The sequence below is a fragment of the Pavona decussata genome, unplaced genomic scaffold (genome assembly GCF_977016875.1).
Source record: "Pavona decussata unplaced genomic scaffold, jaPavDecu1.1 SCAFFOLD_332, whole genome shotgun sequence".
Classification (NCBI taxonomy): domain Eukaryota; kingdom Metazoa; phylum Cnidaria; class Anthozoa; order Scleractinia; family Agariciidae; genus Pavona; species Pavona decussata.
The window spans coordinates 23,872-42,575 of record NW_028145720.1 but is presented as its reverse complement, the minus strand read 5'-3'; the positions used below and the strand labels follow the sequence as shown (position 1 = coordinate 42,575).

Genomic DNA, 18,704 nt, shown 5'->3' with positions numbered 1-18,704 from the left:
ATCGTCCACTGGAAACTGGGAAAAGAAATAACAAAACAAAACCTGTCATTAACAAAAATACCATTGACCAAGACTTTCCTTCAGATCTTTCAGTGATGAAAAGCAAAATGTAAACAAAAGACTACTATTTTTGATAGACAAGTTGATTCGAAACTGGCAATAGTTTAGCCAACTTTGTCAACAAACAAAAAACATGCTTAACTGTTATTTGTGACTTAACATTCTCCATTGAACTATAACATCACTATTAAGACTCACCTTGCGTCTCAAAAACTCTTCAAAGAACAGCAAAAGAAACACACCACAGTCGTACCCGTTTTGTTGCTGAGGTACCTAAAGAGGAAAAATATAACAGAAAACGTGTTCAGTTCTGATTTTAAACATGCAGCACCTTCAATCAGAAGCTGTTCAATGAAATCAAGAACTACGACGAAGGGCAATTTTACGAGGGATAATTGAAAGGAAACGGTGCCTCCCGTACGAAAATTCTGAGCGAGACACGAGCGAGATTCCGGCCTGAGAAATGAGCGAGACATAGCCAAACACTAATCAGGCTTGCAAGAGCGTGACATTTTGAACGATACGTGAGCGAGAATCCACCGAGACAAATGAGCAAGACATAAGCCAAACACTAATCAGGCTTGCAAGAGCGTGACATTTTGAACGATAAATGAACGGGAATGGAGCGAGACATTTGTATTGCTGATGTTTCGCTGAAATTATGGCTTGAATTTGTCTCGCTAGAGTCGGGCAGTATTATGGCCTAAATTATAATGTAGGTAAGGCAACACCAGATCATAAAAATAGCACGTACACATTAACTACCTGTCGTACTTCGCGTCAAAAACTCGTTTATTATAAATCTACGCAATCACTACAAATTACGGCTACAATATATTTTAACAAAATTAAACGTTTCTGCATTTAATAGTACTTCCTGAGGTAACTGAAACATCAGAATTAGTGGGATGTTTACTACGAAGTGGACTGACATATGTGAGTTATCTTTTGATCTAGGCGGTGTACTCTACCCGCGATGTTTTCTGTTTGCGACTCTTCGATACAACTGGAAATTGAAACGAATACACGGCTATTCGAAAGGCTATTCAAAAGCAAAACTGATTTAGCCTACTTGGTGCCATTGTGACTTTAAAATTATGACAGACAAACCGAGTATAATTTTACAATACCTCAGCTCATTCTAGCTCACTCCGATCTGTCGAGTACATAAGCCGCGAAACGCCTTTCAGTTGTTTACAAGTAGCGGGCGGTATTTTGCTGGGTATTAACCGTAAACCTTTTTCTGTTACCTCCAAAATATTTATATAATAAAAGAAAAGAAGAGTCACTCAAGGTGTGCCGTTTATTTAATGCTGTTTCCCTTGCTGCACCAGAAGCTTTTGTTTTGAACAGCTAACTTGATTCCTAAAGAGTTAATTTAAAAATTTGTTTTGGTTACGGGGCGGTCCTTTTGGTTTGCAAAAACACATCACGCATTCTGAAAAGCAACGTAGAAAACAAAGAAATAATTTAGAGCTGCTATAGTGTTAGTCAGCTTTTTATCAACACCGTTTGAGCTTCATTTGAGCACGCACTAATGTAAATGATTCATGGCTAAAACAAGTTTAACCGTTAAAAGCGCGCGCTGAAAACAGCATTATCATCGGAACAACCCCACATTGCATGTACATATTTATAGCCGTGAATCAATCGTTTTCCATCCAGTGGGAATTCAGGTAAAGTATGTCAATCATTTTATCATTATACTTACGTTTGTGACGCACATGGAGAATAAATGAATCCCGAGGAAAGCCGTTTGCTTCTCTTGAATGCGCCAGTTTTACCAAGCTCTTTCAATTCATCCACCGGCCAGGGTACAACGAGAATTTGGTACACTGACTTTTTTATCGCTGTGAAAGTATACGTAAGCATACAAAATTCCATCCATATCTTCGGAAACTAACACAGTCAAAAAGATTATTTTGAAGAAAATGGAGCTAAACGGTCAAACGTTTGAATGCAGAGCTTTCCTACTTGAACTGCCCGGCGCTAACGTAACGGGATAAGATTTCAAAACAACAGCCAATCAGGAAAGTCGAGTTCTTGATCATGCGATAGGTATCAACTATCTCTTTGCTTGAATTGTTTGTTATTTCAGCAGTGCGTGATTTTACCCCTTTTTTCGTTATTGTATTTTATTTCGTGTAGGTTATAATTGCACTCGGAGTCAAGTATTTCGCCAAAAACAATTTATAGCCGTATCAATACTCGTATTAAAAGATCCTCGAAATATGCGAATCGATCATCTTCACGAACGTTGGTTTCTCGTCATGTTTGGAACACGCTCAGAGCCAGCCATATTATCGCCCATATTCGTGCATTGCAAAATTCATGGTCTACAAACCCAGAGGAGGTAAATATTTTTTTAACTATCATGTTGATGTATCGTTCCATTCTCGGCCATAACACAGCCTAGCAAATGTCACGTTCACCGCGTAAACGGCGTAAAACCAGTCTCGCTCGATCACGCTAATCTCTGGCCATATTATCGCTCTGAACATGGCAAGACAAATGTCTCGTTCTACTGCTGCAGCGAGACAAATCTGGTGTCTCGCTTTGTCTCGTTCAATTTACGCCGCAAAAATGACTTTATGGTCAGAATCAGGCCGGATTCTCGCCGTGTCAGGCTGTAAATTTTCGTACGGACTGCACCATTGGATCAGTATGTAGCTCTTTCCATGTGGCACAAACTTGGTTAGTGAAAAACAAAAAGACAAAGCCAAAAGAACCTAGGATGTATGAAATTAAAATCATCTAATCATCTACCAGATGCCTTCCCTATGGGACTATGAACACAAATTAATGTACATCTTACCTTTGGGTAAAATAGTGGCATGGTTTTGACACTGAATTCAGGTTCTGTGGAATCTCCAATCCCTCTTGTTGCAAGCCAGTGACATCTAATGAAACTTTAAATCACAGTATAATGAGTTCATATGTATCATTCTACTAAATTTACATCTTCCTAAGCAAGATAGATAGACAGAAATTATATTTATGTGTCAATGTTACCTAGCCTGGGAAAAACCCATAATAATTTGGGGACACAAAGCTTAAGCAATTATAAATAACTAAGTAATTTTGCAACTCTCTAAGCTATCCTACACTTTAAGTTTTAACTTTTATTCAGTAACCTTCGAATCAGTTGAGCTTCCTGCTCTCTTGAAGAAGGAGTATCATAAAGAGTGTCCTCAGAACCCCAAACAATTGAATCAATCATGAAGATTGGTGCCCTATAAAGGAAAATGGACAAAATCAGATTAAGTACTACAATGTATTGTGGCTACATATCTTGCAAACATAACAACTACATATTTATGAAAAAAAAAAAAAAAAAGAATTTCAAATTTCCCATACTGGCATAGCCACATTCCCAACTGAGCAAAAAATTAAGCCTCGCATTCAAATATCTAAAAGTATGGGAAGATGATTATTCAGTTAATTCTCACCCTTTGTCGTGCAGGGATGGGAGGTTATGAACCAAAGCCAGGAACCAGTGGCCACTAAAATAAATGAAAAAGGAAAGTTATGAAAGTTTCAGCAAAAGTGTGAGGTTTTACTCGAATTCTTTAGACGGGTCTGACAAAGGGCTGTCAAAGATGGGTTCAGGAGCTGACTATATTTAGAAACTAAGCCACGCTCAAACAACGTTACTAGTCCCTGCCCATGACCAGTCTGCCTTCCAGTTTTGCGAGGTCATACACCAACTAGACTATCAATGTTGGTTCTCGAAAATAGTTACATATGACAATCAAATACAACTCACAAACCTTCTACAAACAGGTATGAAAATGAAATCCTTTTCAAAGATGTCCACTTTCCTTGTAAAAGAAGCAGCCCCACGGTAACGTTCTTCAGCACTAAGAAAGATATCAAAAAGGAAATAAAACCATTGAGTGGAGTGACACTTCTACTGTTTGGTTCGTCATAAATATAACTGCAGGTTTACAGTCATGCATTTCTTCCATTGCCTGGTGATCACGAGGTCTGCTTCTGCAGACAGCCTGTGCCATACTTGAGACTGAGAACTAAAGTTGTCCCTCAGTAACTCTGAATTTAACACATTCATTCATTTAGTCTCTGATCAGGTCTTATTGCCATTAGAAATACTGCTGGATTCAAATACTAGTCACCTATTTAATTGTCTGAATGTGACGAGCAAACACTTCAATATCTGGGTAGTACAAAGTGCTGACCATTCTGTTTCCTTTCTGACAGTCTTGTGTAAAAAAAAGAACTAAATACATGGAAGCTGTCAACATCATGGTCCATTGAGTACACTGCATACCTTCAGAAAAAAATAAAAGAAAGTATTCTTAATAGGTAACCCAAAATTAATGGTCTCTTTTTAACTCAGAAATGGCTATGCAATTTCCAAGTTGGAGGTGTGAGGGTTTTTTCTCCAGAAAAAATAAAATTGTCTTACTACAAATTCAAACAAATTATCAGGTTGAAACAGACCGAAAAAAATGTTGCCATCATTATCATTAGTTTACAGTTAAACCTTTCAACATAATTTGTTTCCCTAATGGACATACATGTAAAGGAAGTGAACGATTTGCATTTAAAAAGAGTCATTGAACTATAATGACTTCATCAACAAAAATGACACAATGACCTTTGTCTACAATGAAGTCAAAGGTCATTTTGTTTCCTTTCTGTGGTAGATTTCTGTTAAAAATGACTATAACTTACTGATAAACCCATAACATAACATTAACCAATATTTAAATACAGACACACAGCTTACATCATGAAAAAATCCACAATGGAATCATTGAGTTCCTGTCCGTCGACTAAAGTGTCAACATCCATTTGTAGAATGCTAATTTTTGGCACAGAGGGTCGTGGAGGAAACACAGCAACAACACTAGTAGTAAGAACCAAATGCAGCTCAAGTTAAAAGAATAATGTTTGAGTTTTGGGAACTCTACTGTACAAGCTCACTCTACATAGACCAATTCACTTCATTGTGTAAGGGAGCACAGAAAGCATTTTTTTTGCCATTATGTTTTCTTTATCAATTATCTTTTATTGTACCCTAGCTATGTGAGGTAATCCTAGCGAATTGTGGCCTGGTTATTAAATATTTTATTTATTATACTCATTTTGAAATCACTGGTGATCCTTGCAATCTGATTGGCTTTCAACAGTGCAATTCTTACCAGTTATCAAATGATTTCAAGTGCAATTTTGGAATAAATGAGCACAAGGATTTCTGTATTTGAAAAATTTATGAGTGCTCATTTAATCCAAAATTGCACAAGAAAAAACTAGATGTTAATTATTTGCATACAATATTTTCCATCACTGTGCTGGACGGCACCGCTTTGCTTTCCCCTTGAGGACTCGTTAAATGATTCTGAAAACTCTCTGTTTCTTAAAATGGAATGTTTGTATCCTCGTACTTTTGAGTGGCAATGTATAATTTTGTCAAAAAAATGTTACAGTTATAAATCGTTAGCATTCCAGGTTGTATTCAATCTCGAAACACTTAATTTGCTTAAAATAATTTACTAGCCATTTTCTCAAAATTCAAAGATTTATCTGAACCTTGATACAGCGCACAGTCACAAGAAAAAATCTCACTGAAGTATCTTAAACAAACCTGTCCAGATCAACTTGACTGCATGGTTGTCTGTCCTCACTTGAAGGTCTGACACCCAGGTCACTGCTGGTATCTGTATTTTCTTTTATATGCAGGAAAAAAATACATTCTCAGACTCTGGGTTAGAGTCGCAAAAAGTTCAGCAAAGATTCTAAGCATGCTTTTCAGATACTTGATTGCTATGGTCCTCTTTATGCAAAATCTTTTATCTGCAAATTCCTTCTCGTCACTTAGTTATGTTCTTCGAGGAAGCGATAAAAATGGTTTGCCTCTATTTGAGTGAATATGCTAGTTTTGCATGTACTGTACTAGAAATTCTAAAACCATCCTTTTATTACCTGTACTGTGATTTTTGTCTACTCGTATGGGATCTTCTGGCACAGAATAAATCAAAGTCTGCAATGACTCATCTACATGTTCTGTGAAGTGAAGGTTAAAGAACGGATAACCGTGTACATATACTTTACTCAAGAAATGTAATATATTGATATGAAGTTGTTTATCTACAACTATTTACAACACAGACATTTCCTATCACTTCAGCCAATTAAAGCAATGTACATAAAACATACTATGCATAACTGATAAGTCATGGTGTTCAAAACAGTATCTGACTTTGATTGAAACCATGTACAGATTTGTCTTGGTTTGAATACTGCCAGCAGCCATTGATGCATCTTTGCTTAATACAGTAGCTCGTTGAAAGATTCAACCAACTTCAGCCAATTAAAGCAATGTACATAAAACATACTATGCATAACTGATAAGTCATGGTGTTCAAAACAGTATCTGACTTTGATTGAAAACATGTACAGATTTGTCTTGGTTTGAATACTACCAGCAGCCATTGATGCGTCTTTGCTTAATACAGTAGCTCGTTGAAAGATACAAAATTTGTTTGTTCATTAAAATAAAGCGTGACGAAAAACAAACCTTCTTCTACATCCTCCATATCCATGTCATCTGAACTGACCATACGTGCATATTCCTTCAGCCAATCTTCCCTCTTGTAGATAAATGCTGGCTTGCACTCATCTGTCACATGGCATATCTTTTTTTTGTCAAAGCCATAGTTCAGAAAATCACCACCAAGCATCATGGTCATCAGTTTATCCATGAGCCTGATCCATAGAACTTCATCAATGTCCCAAGCCATGTCCTTTAGCTTCCAGCCACAGCCACGAAAATAAAATGGGTAACTTCTTTGCTGTTCACTGCTTTTACCTTAAAGAAAGAACACACTGCCTGCTACAATACTTCGCATGGAAAATCCAACATTTAATTTCCCTATATTAATTGAGTTTGACAAAAATCTGTTCTTACAGCTGATGATACCCCAAAAACTAAATTGGTGATTAAACAATAACAGCCAGGGGTCGGTTAAAAGTTTTGAACTGTTAAATTAGGCTCATGAATGTATCAACACTGCAGCTGTTGCTGGTCAAAGTGAAATTAAGGTTATAATGAGTTCATCCTAGTGTGGGAATTTGCTTTGCCTCTCATGATAATAAATATTTAGGTGTAGGAGACAAAAGATTTAATCTAGGCTAAAATCATTGTGTCCTGAATTATGGATGTTTTGCTTAGTTGTTAGATAGTCCTAAATAAATGGTTTTTCCAACATTCTGTAACTGATGATGAAGTTTGCAAATTAAAAATATGTTGCTCCCTTTTTTCTTTTTTGTTTTATAAATTATACAACCTAAATTTCGTATAAACCTAATCTTAATTGGATCATGAATTATTAAAGTTAAGAGAAATAATTGAGAATTAAACTAGATTGAATTTCCTTTTGCCCTACAACACAAATTTTGGTTACCTCTTATCACATTCAGAGCTTCTCTGATACAGTATCTCAAAAACAGCAACTTTTCAGCATAAAAATGTACCATCATCTGGTCAACTGTGAAACAAAAACACCACCAGAGTATTTCAAAACGCATACCTTTTCCCAAACAACAACTCCTTCCTTCTTTATTAAGAAATCTATGGACTGCTAATTCCATGAACTGGAACACAGCAAAACTGGCTTATGAGGCCTAATTTAAATAATAATATAATTACTTAATAATTATCAGCTCAACATTGGGGTATTACATCGACTCCATTGGACACAAATGAGGCTTGCTTGTATTGTTGCACTGGCCACTGATACAGCAAGATAACAAGTGTCATGAATCCAATTAAGTATGCAAAATCTGCTCTGCATGTAACAATGGGTTAAGTACATTTTACAGTGACTATTGTCTTTCTATGAAGAAAGACCTTATATTACTTATGTACAGCACTTTGTGTTGTTAAGTCTTTTGGTACATGTGGTTGGATGATTAGTTCTGTAAAATAACAATATATATAATTAACAAATTCACTACTGCCTTTAACTAAAACATAAAATAAGTAATCTTACTGGAAGAGGATTCCCCGTGTCGGTCGTGGCTTGAGGCCTTCAACCACAACTGGCGCTGATCCTTGTGGGAGGCCTCAAATCCTTGTTGGCTATATTCAGTCATTGACAAAAACCTTCTCATCAGCATTGGGGCATGTTCAACTGTCAGGTGTCCATAATCGCTTGTACCTAGGCTACTGCCAAACAGTTCTTTTAACATGAATCCCCATTCTTTGCACTAGATTTCAAAGAACAATAAAGAGACATAATTAATACCGCTAATTTGATGGCTATATAATCAAAATAATGAATACTGCAAAATAAAACGTTTAATAGTTATTTACTAGACAACAGCCCATGAACATTTGTCTTTTTCCAACATGATCAAACAAAATGCTCTGGCAGATAAATTAACAAAGTTAAGTCTGCAATTTGAATATGTGTAAATTTGTCATACAACATAGAAATAATAAAATCTATTGATACTCATGATGTACATTTATAACCAGACTCAGAACAAACCTTAACATCAAATAAGTCAATTTCACTTTGTTCAGACTCCTTGAACACTTTCGACCTTGTCACAAAAGCAATCTCTTTCCATTCTCGGCAAACCTGAAATTGCAGAAATTAAGTCATTTTCATTGTTAAGAACCAAGAAGCCCAAAAGTTAAATGTGACATGTTACATGTAAGTCCATCCAACTCTCTGAAAGACTATTAATGATGATTAAGCTGACTGATAGATTTAACGTAGAGTCCTTCAAGAATACAGCTGTAGCTTCAGTCTAACATACCAGTATTTGTAGGTATATTTAGAAGTACATGTACCTCTGACAACACATCCAATGGTTGTAACTGGACTGTTCTGAGCATTGGACAAGTTGATTTGACCATTAACAAACTCAGTCATCAGTGTGCTTTGTTAGTGTGTGTGTCCCAGTGAAGCTACACTCATCCTTGTCCATAGTATGTGAATAATTGGGGTTGAGATCAGTCAACAAGGATATAGCTTCTAAATATAAGTACATGCACTTTGACTGAGTTTGATGTCTGAACTTCTGTCAGGTCACCTGCATTTTGCTTTTCATATCATACATGTAGAAAGGACATTAAATTGCCCCTTGCCTCCATGACTTGGCACCAAAGTTTACCAATTACATGAAATTTCTACATGACACAAAACACCTGTCAGTTTGTTTACCTTAATTGACAGTGCATGCAAGGCCTTGCCTGATAATGTACTGTACATGTAAGCCCTGACAATTGATCCCAAATGGTATACGTGTGCATGGGCAAACAAAGAAGAATATATGACGCTTTCCAGTTTGTTTTAATATACATGTGATCCCAAGAAATCAGAACACACTAAATTAAGTAAGAGCTCTCTTTCATAAAATGCAGTTAAAATGAATTTTCACTTATTAACCTCGATGTCTATTTATGTATAACACTTTAATTAGTAACTTCAGCACCATAAACATGCAATTTTCTGTTTATAATACACACCATCATGTAAACAGCTGTAATCAGTGATTGCACATGGAACCAGAGATGATTCACATATTTACCTTCTTTAAAAATTCCAGCTGCTTTTTTGCAACATGCTCAATAACGCCCCCATTGTGCAAAGTGTTCTTTCGACACTGGCATAACTTTCTAAAAATGTCAGACAGGTCATCTTGCTACCTCTTCCATTCTTGAAGCCTTTCCTCCATATCATCCTTAACAACTTTAATGGCACAAAGAAATTGTAATTAATAATTTTCTGATTACAATTTATTGTACTCAGTGTACAGTTCGTGAAAATATCTATACCCTACCCTCTGATGGATACTGAGGTTCACTGGAAAATTCCAAAGACAAACCAACGCTAATTGAAATTAGCAGTATGGAGATCTTATGGAACAGTAATTAGTTTTTAAGACTGATTGAACAATCATAACAATAATAATAATAAAACAACAACAATAATTAAAATTATAATAATAAAATGTTTAGAGCGGCAATATTGTTTGCATAAAATGCGTGCGTTGTAACAAGATATAGCATAATTATGTATGAAGATGACAGCCAAGGTGTCTTGTATATGAGAAGTGATATTTGCTTGCTAACCACTGTATATAACCGCACCTGATCCTTCCAGATTTTGTACTTCTGTACAAGTACCAAAGTCCCTAATAAACTGACCAGAACTGAGGACATCCTCAAAATACTAAAACAAAAATTAGTAAAAACATAAAATTAGTTGATATATAATTAGATACATAGTTTCAATATACTGCATACATAGCTTTGTAAGAATTCCAAATTGTATGACTAAAAACAAATAATAATTGTAATAATATTTCCTGATTTTGTGCCTTTACTTACATGATGAGCAAACGAACAGATAACAGGAAGGAAGCTATTTCAATAACAGAGCTTTTTAATGATGCACTGTGCCAACCGTCTGGTACCAATGAAGTAATATAAGTTACTATTACCATACTCATAAAAGTAAGTTAAGTGGTTATTGTCACTCACATTGTTACTTGATCAACCAAGCGCACTCCGACGAATCATCTGGGCGCTGGAGAATTCACTAAATAACACTGAAATGAACACTCACAATAAAAAAAAATAAAGTACAATAATCCAATAAACTAAGAGTCATAACCAAATGATAGCTGTAAGCATCATTAGCACTTTCCAATGAAGTGAATAAGCTAATGTGTCACCCACCACCTTAGATGGAAAACAATATTAAGTGCATTTTAAGCTGCCAGCATGATTAGTATTTGACAAGTATTTGACACCCACCAGTTCAGTTAATATTAAGTGCTAGCTGGCGACATGATTAGTATTTAAATTACACTGAACTGTCTCAGGTGTGACACCCACCAGTTCAGTTAATATTAAGTGCTAGCTGGCGACATGATTAGTATTTAAATTACACTGAACTGTCTCAGGTGTGACACCCACCAGTTCAGTTAATATTAAGTGCTAGCTATAGCTGGTAGCATGATTAGTATTTAAATTACACAGAACTGTCTCAGGTGTGACACCCACCAGTTCAGTTTATAATTATTAAGTGCAAGCTGGCAACATGATTAGTATTTAAATTACACTGAGCTGTCTCTGGTGTGACACCCACCAGTTCAGTTTATAATCATTAAGTGCAAGCTGGCAACATGATTAGTATTTAAATTACACTGAACTGTCTCAGGTGCGACACCCACCAGTTCAGTTAATATTACGTGCAACCTGGTAGCATGATTAGTATTAGTATGGAAGAAAAAAAAAGTGAAGTTTTTTTGTTATCATTACTCTTGGTCACACCACCTGAAGGACAAACCTACTCTGCCTTGTTTTTTCTGTGACTTATTAATTATGACATATGCTTACATCAACACGGGATTGGCAAAAGGTTACTCTGTTTAATATCAGGTTCTTTGCAGTGTTGAGGTCAGTGTAAGGCTTTTTCAGTTTTTCCAAGGGAAGTGCTTGCTCGGCAATGTCTTCAAGGTTTTGAAGTATTTCAAACTCAGTTGGACCTACAAAACAACAACAACAAAAACAATTTATTTAATGGTATTCCCACATGAGTACGTGGTATTACTTAAAATTACAAAAGGGTTTCTCATTAAATTAAATAATTAACGTCTGTCTATAATCCAAAAAGTAAATAATGTAGTCTGGTTGGCAGTTGCTTATCACACAGACCACAATGTAATTAATGTATATCGTCAACACTCTATATTTAACGTCATAAATGTACATTACAGTGAGAGAGAAACTGGAAAAGTCTACAAACAATAAATAATACAGTCACACAATTATACAGTGTCTTATTAACAAAAGCTCTATCTTGTCAGTGGTCTCTCAGCAGCTCAGTGGTTGGCGCTTTTACCTGGTGTGTGGATAGACATATACATGTATGTTTGATTCTTAACAGAAACTAAGCTTTCCATTCAAGTGCATGACATCCTTTAGACAGTGTAATTACTAAACATGAATTATCCTTAACAACCTTCAATTCTTAGGACACTCCAAACTTCAATAATCAACACTGGACTGACCTGCCATCGAACTAACATGAATGTTATGTCTGGAAATAGCAGACTGCTGCTCGGCCTTCTTTTTTACTGATATCCGGTCTCCATGGAAGGACTCAGGACCATAATATTTAAGGGCAGCATTGGCCTCCTTTAATGAGTCGATTTTGTATGCAAGGAGACCAATAGAAGCCAAAAGCTGCTCCGTGTTCCGCATTTCCATATGCAATGCGCACAGCTGAATATGACTCAGATCCTCATCCAACAGAAATAGCAAATCGTCCCTAATACCAGTTGACCTAAAGACAAATATAAATAAAGTGATAAGTGATCTAACTTACTATAAGTTACCTGAAAAAGCTCAAAATGGTGATCAACACTCGAATGTTGTTTCTGTAGCACGTTTATGAATGGAATGCTTGCCCAGAGAAGGAATACCCTCTGCATTATATTACATGTTGAATTCTTTTGAGGTCCCATCACTCAACTGGGGTTTCAAAATTACTTTTAGGGTCAGATAACTAAAGCACTGGTCCGAGAAAAATAAACAAAAACCATAGACACAATCTACACAAGGAAACATATGAACAGAGGAAAATGATTGGTGTATTGGACAAAGAACAGCTGCCTTATAATTAAATTGTACCTAAGCTGAAGTTTGGCATTCTAACCACCAGGGCTGCAATGGTACACCGGTACACCATGATATTTCTTGTCAAGAGAATATTGATATTTAAACAGCATATCAGGGTATTACGACAAAATATGAAGTGTTCTGTATAAGCAATCAAAAATTGTTGTATTTTATCAGTCCTTACCCAAGTTGGTCATTTTAGCCATTGTATACTGACTTACGAAACAAAATCATGGAGAAGCAAAATCCATCCTTTTTGCAAAGCATTCGCATACTACGTATTATTCAAGATAGTGGACAAATAAACGTAGGCGTGATTCCAATGAGTTAACTAGTAAGATCAGTTGGTCATTTGTCACATGCAATTTAGTGTATTGATTATGTATCGTTTAGTATCATATCGTGGCACTTTCATCGAGTTTGCAGGTCAAGTTCGGTCAGCAGTGAGTTGACCAAGATGGCCGCAATTTTCTAAGCTCTGCTCGTTCCTTTTGAGTGTGTAAGCAAATATCAATGCTACCCACCTCAAATAGCCCTTGCTAATTTTGGGTTAAGTTTCTCTAAAAATAAATTGTTGTTATTGTTGTTGTTGTATCGTTGCAACCCTACTAACAACTACATCCACAGCTTGAAAGCAGCTTTTTTTTATACAAGCAAAGCAATGTTTCTGGGAAAGATAACAGTGCAAATGCACACAATGGTCTTTGTATATACCTTCCAATATTTGCTTTGCTGCGTAGACAATCCACACAAGTCTCATCTGGTGCCACATCATGACAAGAGCAGCCCTAAAAATATTTTGATTTCGTGAACCCTATTGTCAAGACCTCTTTGGTGTGCATTACATAATTATGTTCAGTGAATTTAAAATACAATGTACGAAAAGACATTCAAAACTTATAAACAATTGTTGTTTCATTGAGAAAATAGACAGTACAAGAAAGAAAACTTTTAGATACACATATAAACATATGTAGATATGTTGCAGAAAGTTGTGGAAAGCGTTTTAGAGAAGATTCTCTTTCTCAAATACATAAAGATACATGATTGAGGTGTTACAGAGGTACATGTACACTAATCAACCCATTCATTAACTTGTGACCATGAAGAAATCCTTTCCAAACACTCACCCTGATTGCATCACAAATAAAGCAAAACTCTTTATCAATTCCACGTCCCCCAAGGCAAAATTTACTGTCATCCTTCTTGACAAGGAGAAGAAGCAGAGTCTTGTAATCCAAAGTAACTGAAAAGTAACAATATGAGAAGAAAAAATTTAAGCAATGAAAAATCAGTAAAAATATTCTGTGGCATTAGGGTGGATATATTCCCAGTGGAAATTTTCCCTTCACTGAAGTAGATATCTTATCTATAATATGATATTGCTGTTGTAAGGTATTCATATAGTCACTGATTTTGAGCTGGTGGTCAATAAAAGTAATGTAACATTGGATATAAGCAAACACTAGTTAATGAAATATGAATCTTACCAACAAATTCAACACTAAAATGCTTCCCATCAACTAAAATGCCTTCCTCCTTCAAACGTTTCTTTTGAGCATTCACATCCTCTAAAAGAATCTTCAGATTTTCCCTGAATGTAAATAAAACAAACAAATATACATGTAGACTATTATGTAAATTTAATTTAAGTAAAATAATTAAAAAAGGATCAGTCATGGGTAAAATCATCAAAACAAGCTGGTAAGTTCACTGTAACTTCTAGATGCTGTGATAACTATTCTGCTATAATATACATATACACAAACATGGCCCACCTTACCTTGCTGCTTACTGTAAGCTCATGCAGGTACCAACTACTTTTAGGCTAGAACCTACTACTCAGCCAACAGAGTAATGACCCTGGATCACTGTCACGTTAGTCTATAAGTGCAGACCCCTGTTACATGGGAACTTTTCCTAACGCCACAGAAAGAGACAGCCTTACAACCAAAACAAGTTGTAATTTCCACTGAAATGCAGAACATTACTTGTCATCTTTAATTTACATATTGTATGTGGGCACAAAGAAAAATGTTTCAAAAATTAAAAGCCCAAGGTGTGCATTTGATGGCTAGCATAATGGTGAACTGGATAATTTACTATATGCAAGTATATTATGGGTTAAATATAGATAGGAAGAACTATATCACATACCTGTTCTCTTTACAGTTTGCGATAGCCAAAGGGTACACAGACTTCGCACTTTGTGCAGAATTCACTGGACAAACACGGGGAACAAGTCCAATCAATATTTGATCTCTACCTGTTGATCGATGACAAATTGGAACATGATTTTAATTATTGATACAATATACAAATTTAACAACTTAATGCCCGACATCTAATGAATCTGTTGATGTATTAATAATTACTTCTTAAATAGTAACCTGTTGTTTGTACTTTGATTTACTAAGGCAGTCAATAAATTAGTCATTCAGCTAGGTCAGTACAAATGTTTATTTTCTAAAATCAAATAGTTTGCAAAGGTTGGGAAATGTTTTGCAATATTTAAGTTACAATGTACAATTACCAAACAAGAGATACCAGATTAATAAGGAGTAGAAATGAAACAAGAGAAAAAAAATATATATAGAAAAATCATTACCCCAGAATGGTCTTCCATCTATTTTCAACATAAGTTGTAAAACTGGTGAATCCATTTTGTGCAGTCTTTGTTCCCTGATGAGCAGTTCAAGCACAGGGACTATATCGACTGCAAATCCTTTTAAAGGAAGGGCCACTCTTTTTACACCCATGTAGTCCCGGCAGACACCGAAGATTTCTTTCTTGATTGCTTTCATTTGATTTGTGTTATGAAGAACAGGGATGTCAGAAGATTTCTAAAAGGTAAAAGATAACAAGGAAATTGATTAACTTAGGTCAAGCCTGCTGACCTGATTTTCCAATTTTAGTCAATAGTTCATCTTCATTACTAAGCAGATATTAGGTTGCATTTTGGAAATCACTGGAATCCAAACATGAAACAATCTTCTGTTTTGCCTTCAAATTAATCTTTATCAGCAAAACAAGAGAAAGAAAGGGTAAGATGGCACATGGCTCATTCCATTTGTATGCAAGCTTTATGCAAAGTGAACATGTACAGCTGATTCACAAAAAGTTTAACAGTGTGGTGTGGTCTCCTTTGCAGTGGTTTTATCTAAATTTTGTTTCTATACTTTAGTTTGTAGGCCCAAATCAGCTTTTTAGCAGAATAAAGTATGTATGTATGTATGTATGTATGTATGCATGCATGCATGCATGCATGTGCATACATGCATGCATGCGGGTAGGTAGGTAGGTAGGTAGGTATGTATGTAGTCGGGCTAAATACTGGTCACATTCCACAGGGCATAAAATAATAAAGAAGGCCAAAAGTGCCTCCTAATTTTAATCACCATCCAAAATTGAGGAGAAACTGTTAAGTTTATCACCAATCAATAAAACAGTGACCTGTGCCTGTGACCTGTGAAATGTGACCTGCAGCAATTTTTTTTCAAAGAGCGTTGCGTGACATCCCCAAAAACGGCTCCCAATTCCCTCAACTCCAGTTATTATTTATAGGTGAAAAAAACAATGTTGGTAAACTTACCCCAGTTCTTCCAAGCTTCGTTATGTTTATAACGGATTGCCAGGTGTTGCCTGAAATCCTTCCTTTGGTTTTGAAGTAAAGCAATACCCAATCGGGAACCCGCAAACTTTCCACGTACTTCACATACGTGTCCTCTCCCACCAAATCTTCCACAGCTCTCTTGACTCCTTTCTTGACGGAGACCTGTTCTACAATTCTACAACGTCATTTAGAATGGCCGTTGCATCTTCGTCACCAGAAACACACATGTAAGAAAGCACGGTTGAAAGAGATTCCCTGTGCTTGCTGCAGACTTCGTTAATATCGCTGATGACTGTTTTAGCGCGTTTTTCGACCATCAGTGATTTCTCCGGCGTGTCCAGATCGGTGCTTTCCGAAATTTCCTTTAGATTTGGCGAACTCTTCACAAAAACACCTTTAACGCCGCTAGAAGACGGTGTCTTAACTAGAGCAAGATTGGATATGCCGCCAGTGGTGTTCGTGTCGCTTACATTTGGCACCGGTGTTGACGGCATGGCCAAACGACGAGCTGCCCGCGGACGGTCATTCGAGGCTTCTTGAATACCTTCTCCCTCGGTGGTTATGGAGCTAAAATCTAGAGAGTTCACAAACTCTTTTAAACGGATTAACGATTCATCTTTTTGCAGTGAGCTTTTATCCTGACTTTGGCGCAATATCACAGCCAGCAAACCCAGCGATGAAGCCACAGTTTCCAAGTCAGAACTAGCTTTTCCACGATATCTATCGCCGTTGGAAAGCCACAAGGATCCCATTTCAACTTGCACAAATTCTTCCGAAAAACTTGAAACCACCGCGCTTCTTTTAAAATACTGGTTTGGGCTCATGCCACAAACAGTTTTGCTCAAAACATATCAATTCTTTCCCACAGAAAGTACCTTCGGATTGACGACCCGAGTGAAGGGAGTAAATCCCTTCCTCGGCGCCATCTTCTTCTTTTCCTGTTCGACGTATTGCCTAGCCACGTGTCAGATCACGAGGTGAAACAAGAAACTTTTGTTCTTCGTGAAATAAGAAACTGAAATGAGATACTATTAAGTAGATTAAAAGAAAACGTTTTCCAGATGTCTTCGACAGAAGACATGACAGATGAGTAACGCAGAATTTGAAGATTATAACGCCTTTAACAACCGCAGAGGAAAATCCCAGCGTGATGCAATACTTACAGTAGAAGTTACCTGCGTCCTCTCATGGATGTTAGAAACAAATTGAGTTTTCCTGGAGGGGGCAGCTCACCTGCCCCCTCTGCCCCCACGCTATGTACGGCCCTGTAAAATCTCCACAGTACTTTTTATAAGAAAAGTAACGAGACAAGATAGGAGAATTTTTTCTTTGATATTAGAGGTTAAAGGGTTAACTGAGATGAAAACTGAACTACAACGTCGATCTGTACGGATGCCAAGCCTTGGGTAGAATGAACAATCACAATCATACATTGAGCGTTTTTCTTTTATAAAACAAAATTAAAATAATGAAAAGATTCTCTTGTCATTGAAGGGAGAGTTTCACGGTTTGGCGCATTCGCTTCGCGTCTCACTGTTGTACAATTTTTTCCATCCAAAGCAAAACACTGATGTTTGATGCTGTTTGTCCGTCGAATTCTCCGTTTTTGACAGTTGAATTCCATATGAACAAACAGTACGATTGAAATCTAGAAAATCCTCGCGAGTTCATCCAAAGCCAGTTGGTGACCTTTGCCATTTCCAGCGAAAGCAGATGTGCCGCGAAATCGTTGTCTATTTTAAACAGACTTATCCCTTTACCAATTTTCCACGTTTGGTGGACTTATCTTGTTAACCGCACAGGATTTCTACATCCACTCCACTCTGTCCGCTTAACTTCTGTGCTTCCAGAGAGTCCACAGAACGTCCCGTCGCCGGTCGGCCGCGCCATCGACAAAAATGTCGTTTTCGGATGCTAAAACACTTTTAACCTTACAAAAATCGAACTTATATTTACAACAGGAAACAAAGATTATACAAAGTGAAGAACGAATAGCGGATGATCCAAATTCGGGCGCGATTTCAACAGATTGTTCCATCACAAGGTCGCATCGAATTTAGTGTCGACCCGTATAATTCATTTTTGAGCCGGTCTGCTCGCGCATGCGCTTGACCGTGAACTAATCACAAGTGCGTTTTTCCCCCTAGCTTTTCATACTTTTGATCATTGCCTGATCATTTTGTTGAAATAAACAACGAGGTATTTCTCTATTCGTTTTGTGAGTTTTAGCATGTACCTCAAGACGTACCACTTGGAAGACAGCTGTTCATGTTATATGTAGATGCAACTCAATTCAAGACTGTCAGATGTGAGCGCTAGCCGAAAGGGATCTGCCTAGTACGGTCTAGGGGCCGGCTTTTCCCTCCC

General features: G+C 36.8%; 1 protein-coding gene, 2 long non-coding RNA genes and 1 pseudogene across 3 annotated transcripts; 1 reads left to right on the top strand and 3 right to left on the bottom strand.

Annotated features, from left to right (window-relative positions):
- Positions 1-474: 474 nt before the first annotated feature.
- Positions 475-835, top strand: LOC146453392 (uncharacterized). The gene is made up of 2 exons (XR_014859509.1): positions 475-745; positions 785-835. It is a non-coding gene; the product is annotated as an uncharacterized LOC146453392 (long non-coding RNA).
- Positions 836-8,583: 7,748 nt separating this feature from the next.
- On the bottom strand, positions 8,584-11,285 carry LOC146453391 (uncharacterized). The gene is made up of 4 exons (XR_014859508.1): positions 10,580-11,285; positions 10,187-10,268; positions 9,625-9,785; positions 8,584-8,669 (listed from the first exon to the last, which is right to left on the bottom strand). It is a non-coding gene; the product is annotated as an uncharacterized LOC146453391 (long non-coding RNA).
- Positions 11,286-11,293: 8 nt separating this feature from the next.
- Positions 11,294-15,508, bottom strand: LOC146453390 (uncharacterized). The gene is made up of 7 exons (XM_085096685.1): positions 15,333-15,508; positions 14,882-14,990; positions 14,215-14,318; positions 13,855-13,970; positions 13,439-13,512; positions 12,115-12,389; positions 11,294-11,589 (listed from the first exon to the last, which is right to left on the bottom strand). The coding sequence occupies exons 1-7, from the start codon at positions 15,481-15,483 to the stop codon at positions 11,420-11,422; spliced, it is 999 nt and encodes a 332-aa protein (XP_084952811.1). The 5' UTR covers positions 15,484-15,508; the 3' UTR covers positions 11,294-11,419.
- Positions 15,509-16,265: 757 nt separating this feature from the next.
- Positions 16,266-17,263, bottom strand: LOC146453389 (uncharacterized; annotated as a pseudogene).
- Positions 17,264-18,704: the final 1,441 nt, after the last annotated feature.

Bases quoted from the DNA above. Each gene is read 5' to 3' on its own strand.
- LOC146453390 (XM_085096685.1), bottom strand. From the start codon at position 15,483: ATGGGTGTAAAAAGAGTGGCCCTTCCTTTAAAAGGATTTGCAGTCGAT. The intron at 14,991-15,332 runs GTAATGATTTTT...ATCGATCAACAG, and splicing joins AGATGGAAGACCATTCTGGG to GTAGAGATCAAATATTGATT. The intron at 11,590-12,114 runs GTCAGTCCAGTG...GTTGTTTTGTAG, and splicing joins TCATGTTAGTTCGATGGCAG to GTCCAACTGAGTTTGAAATA.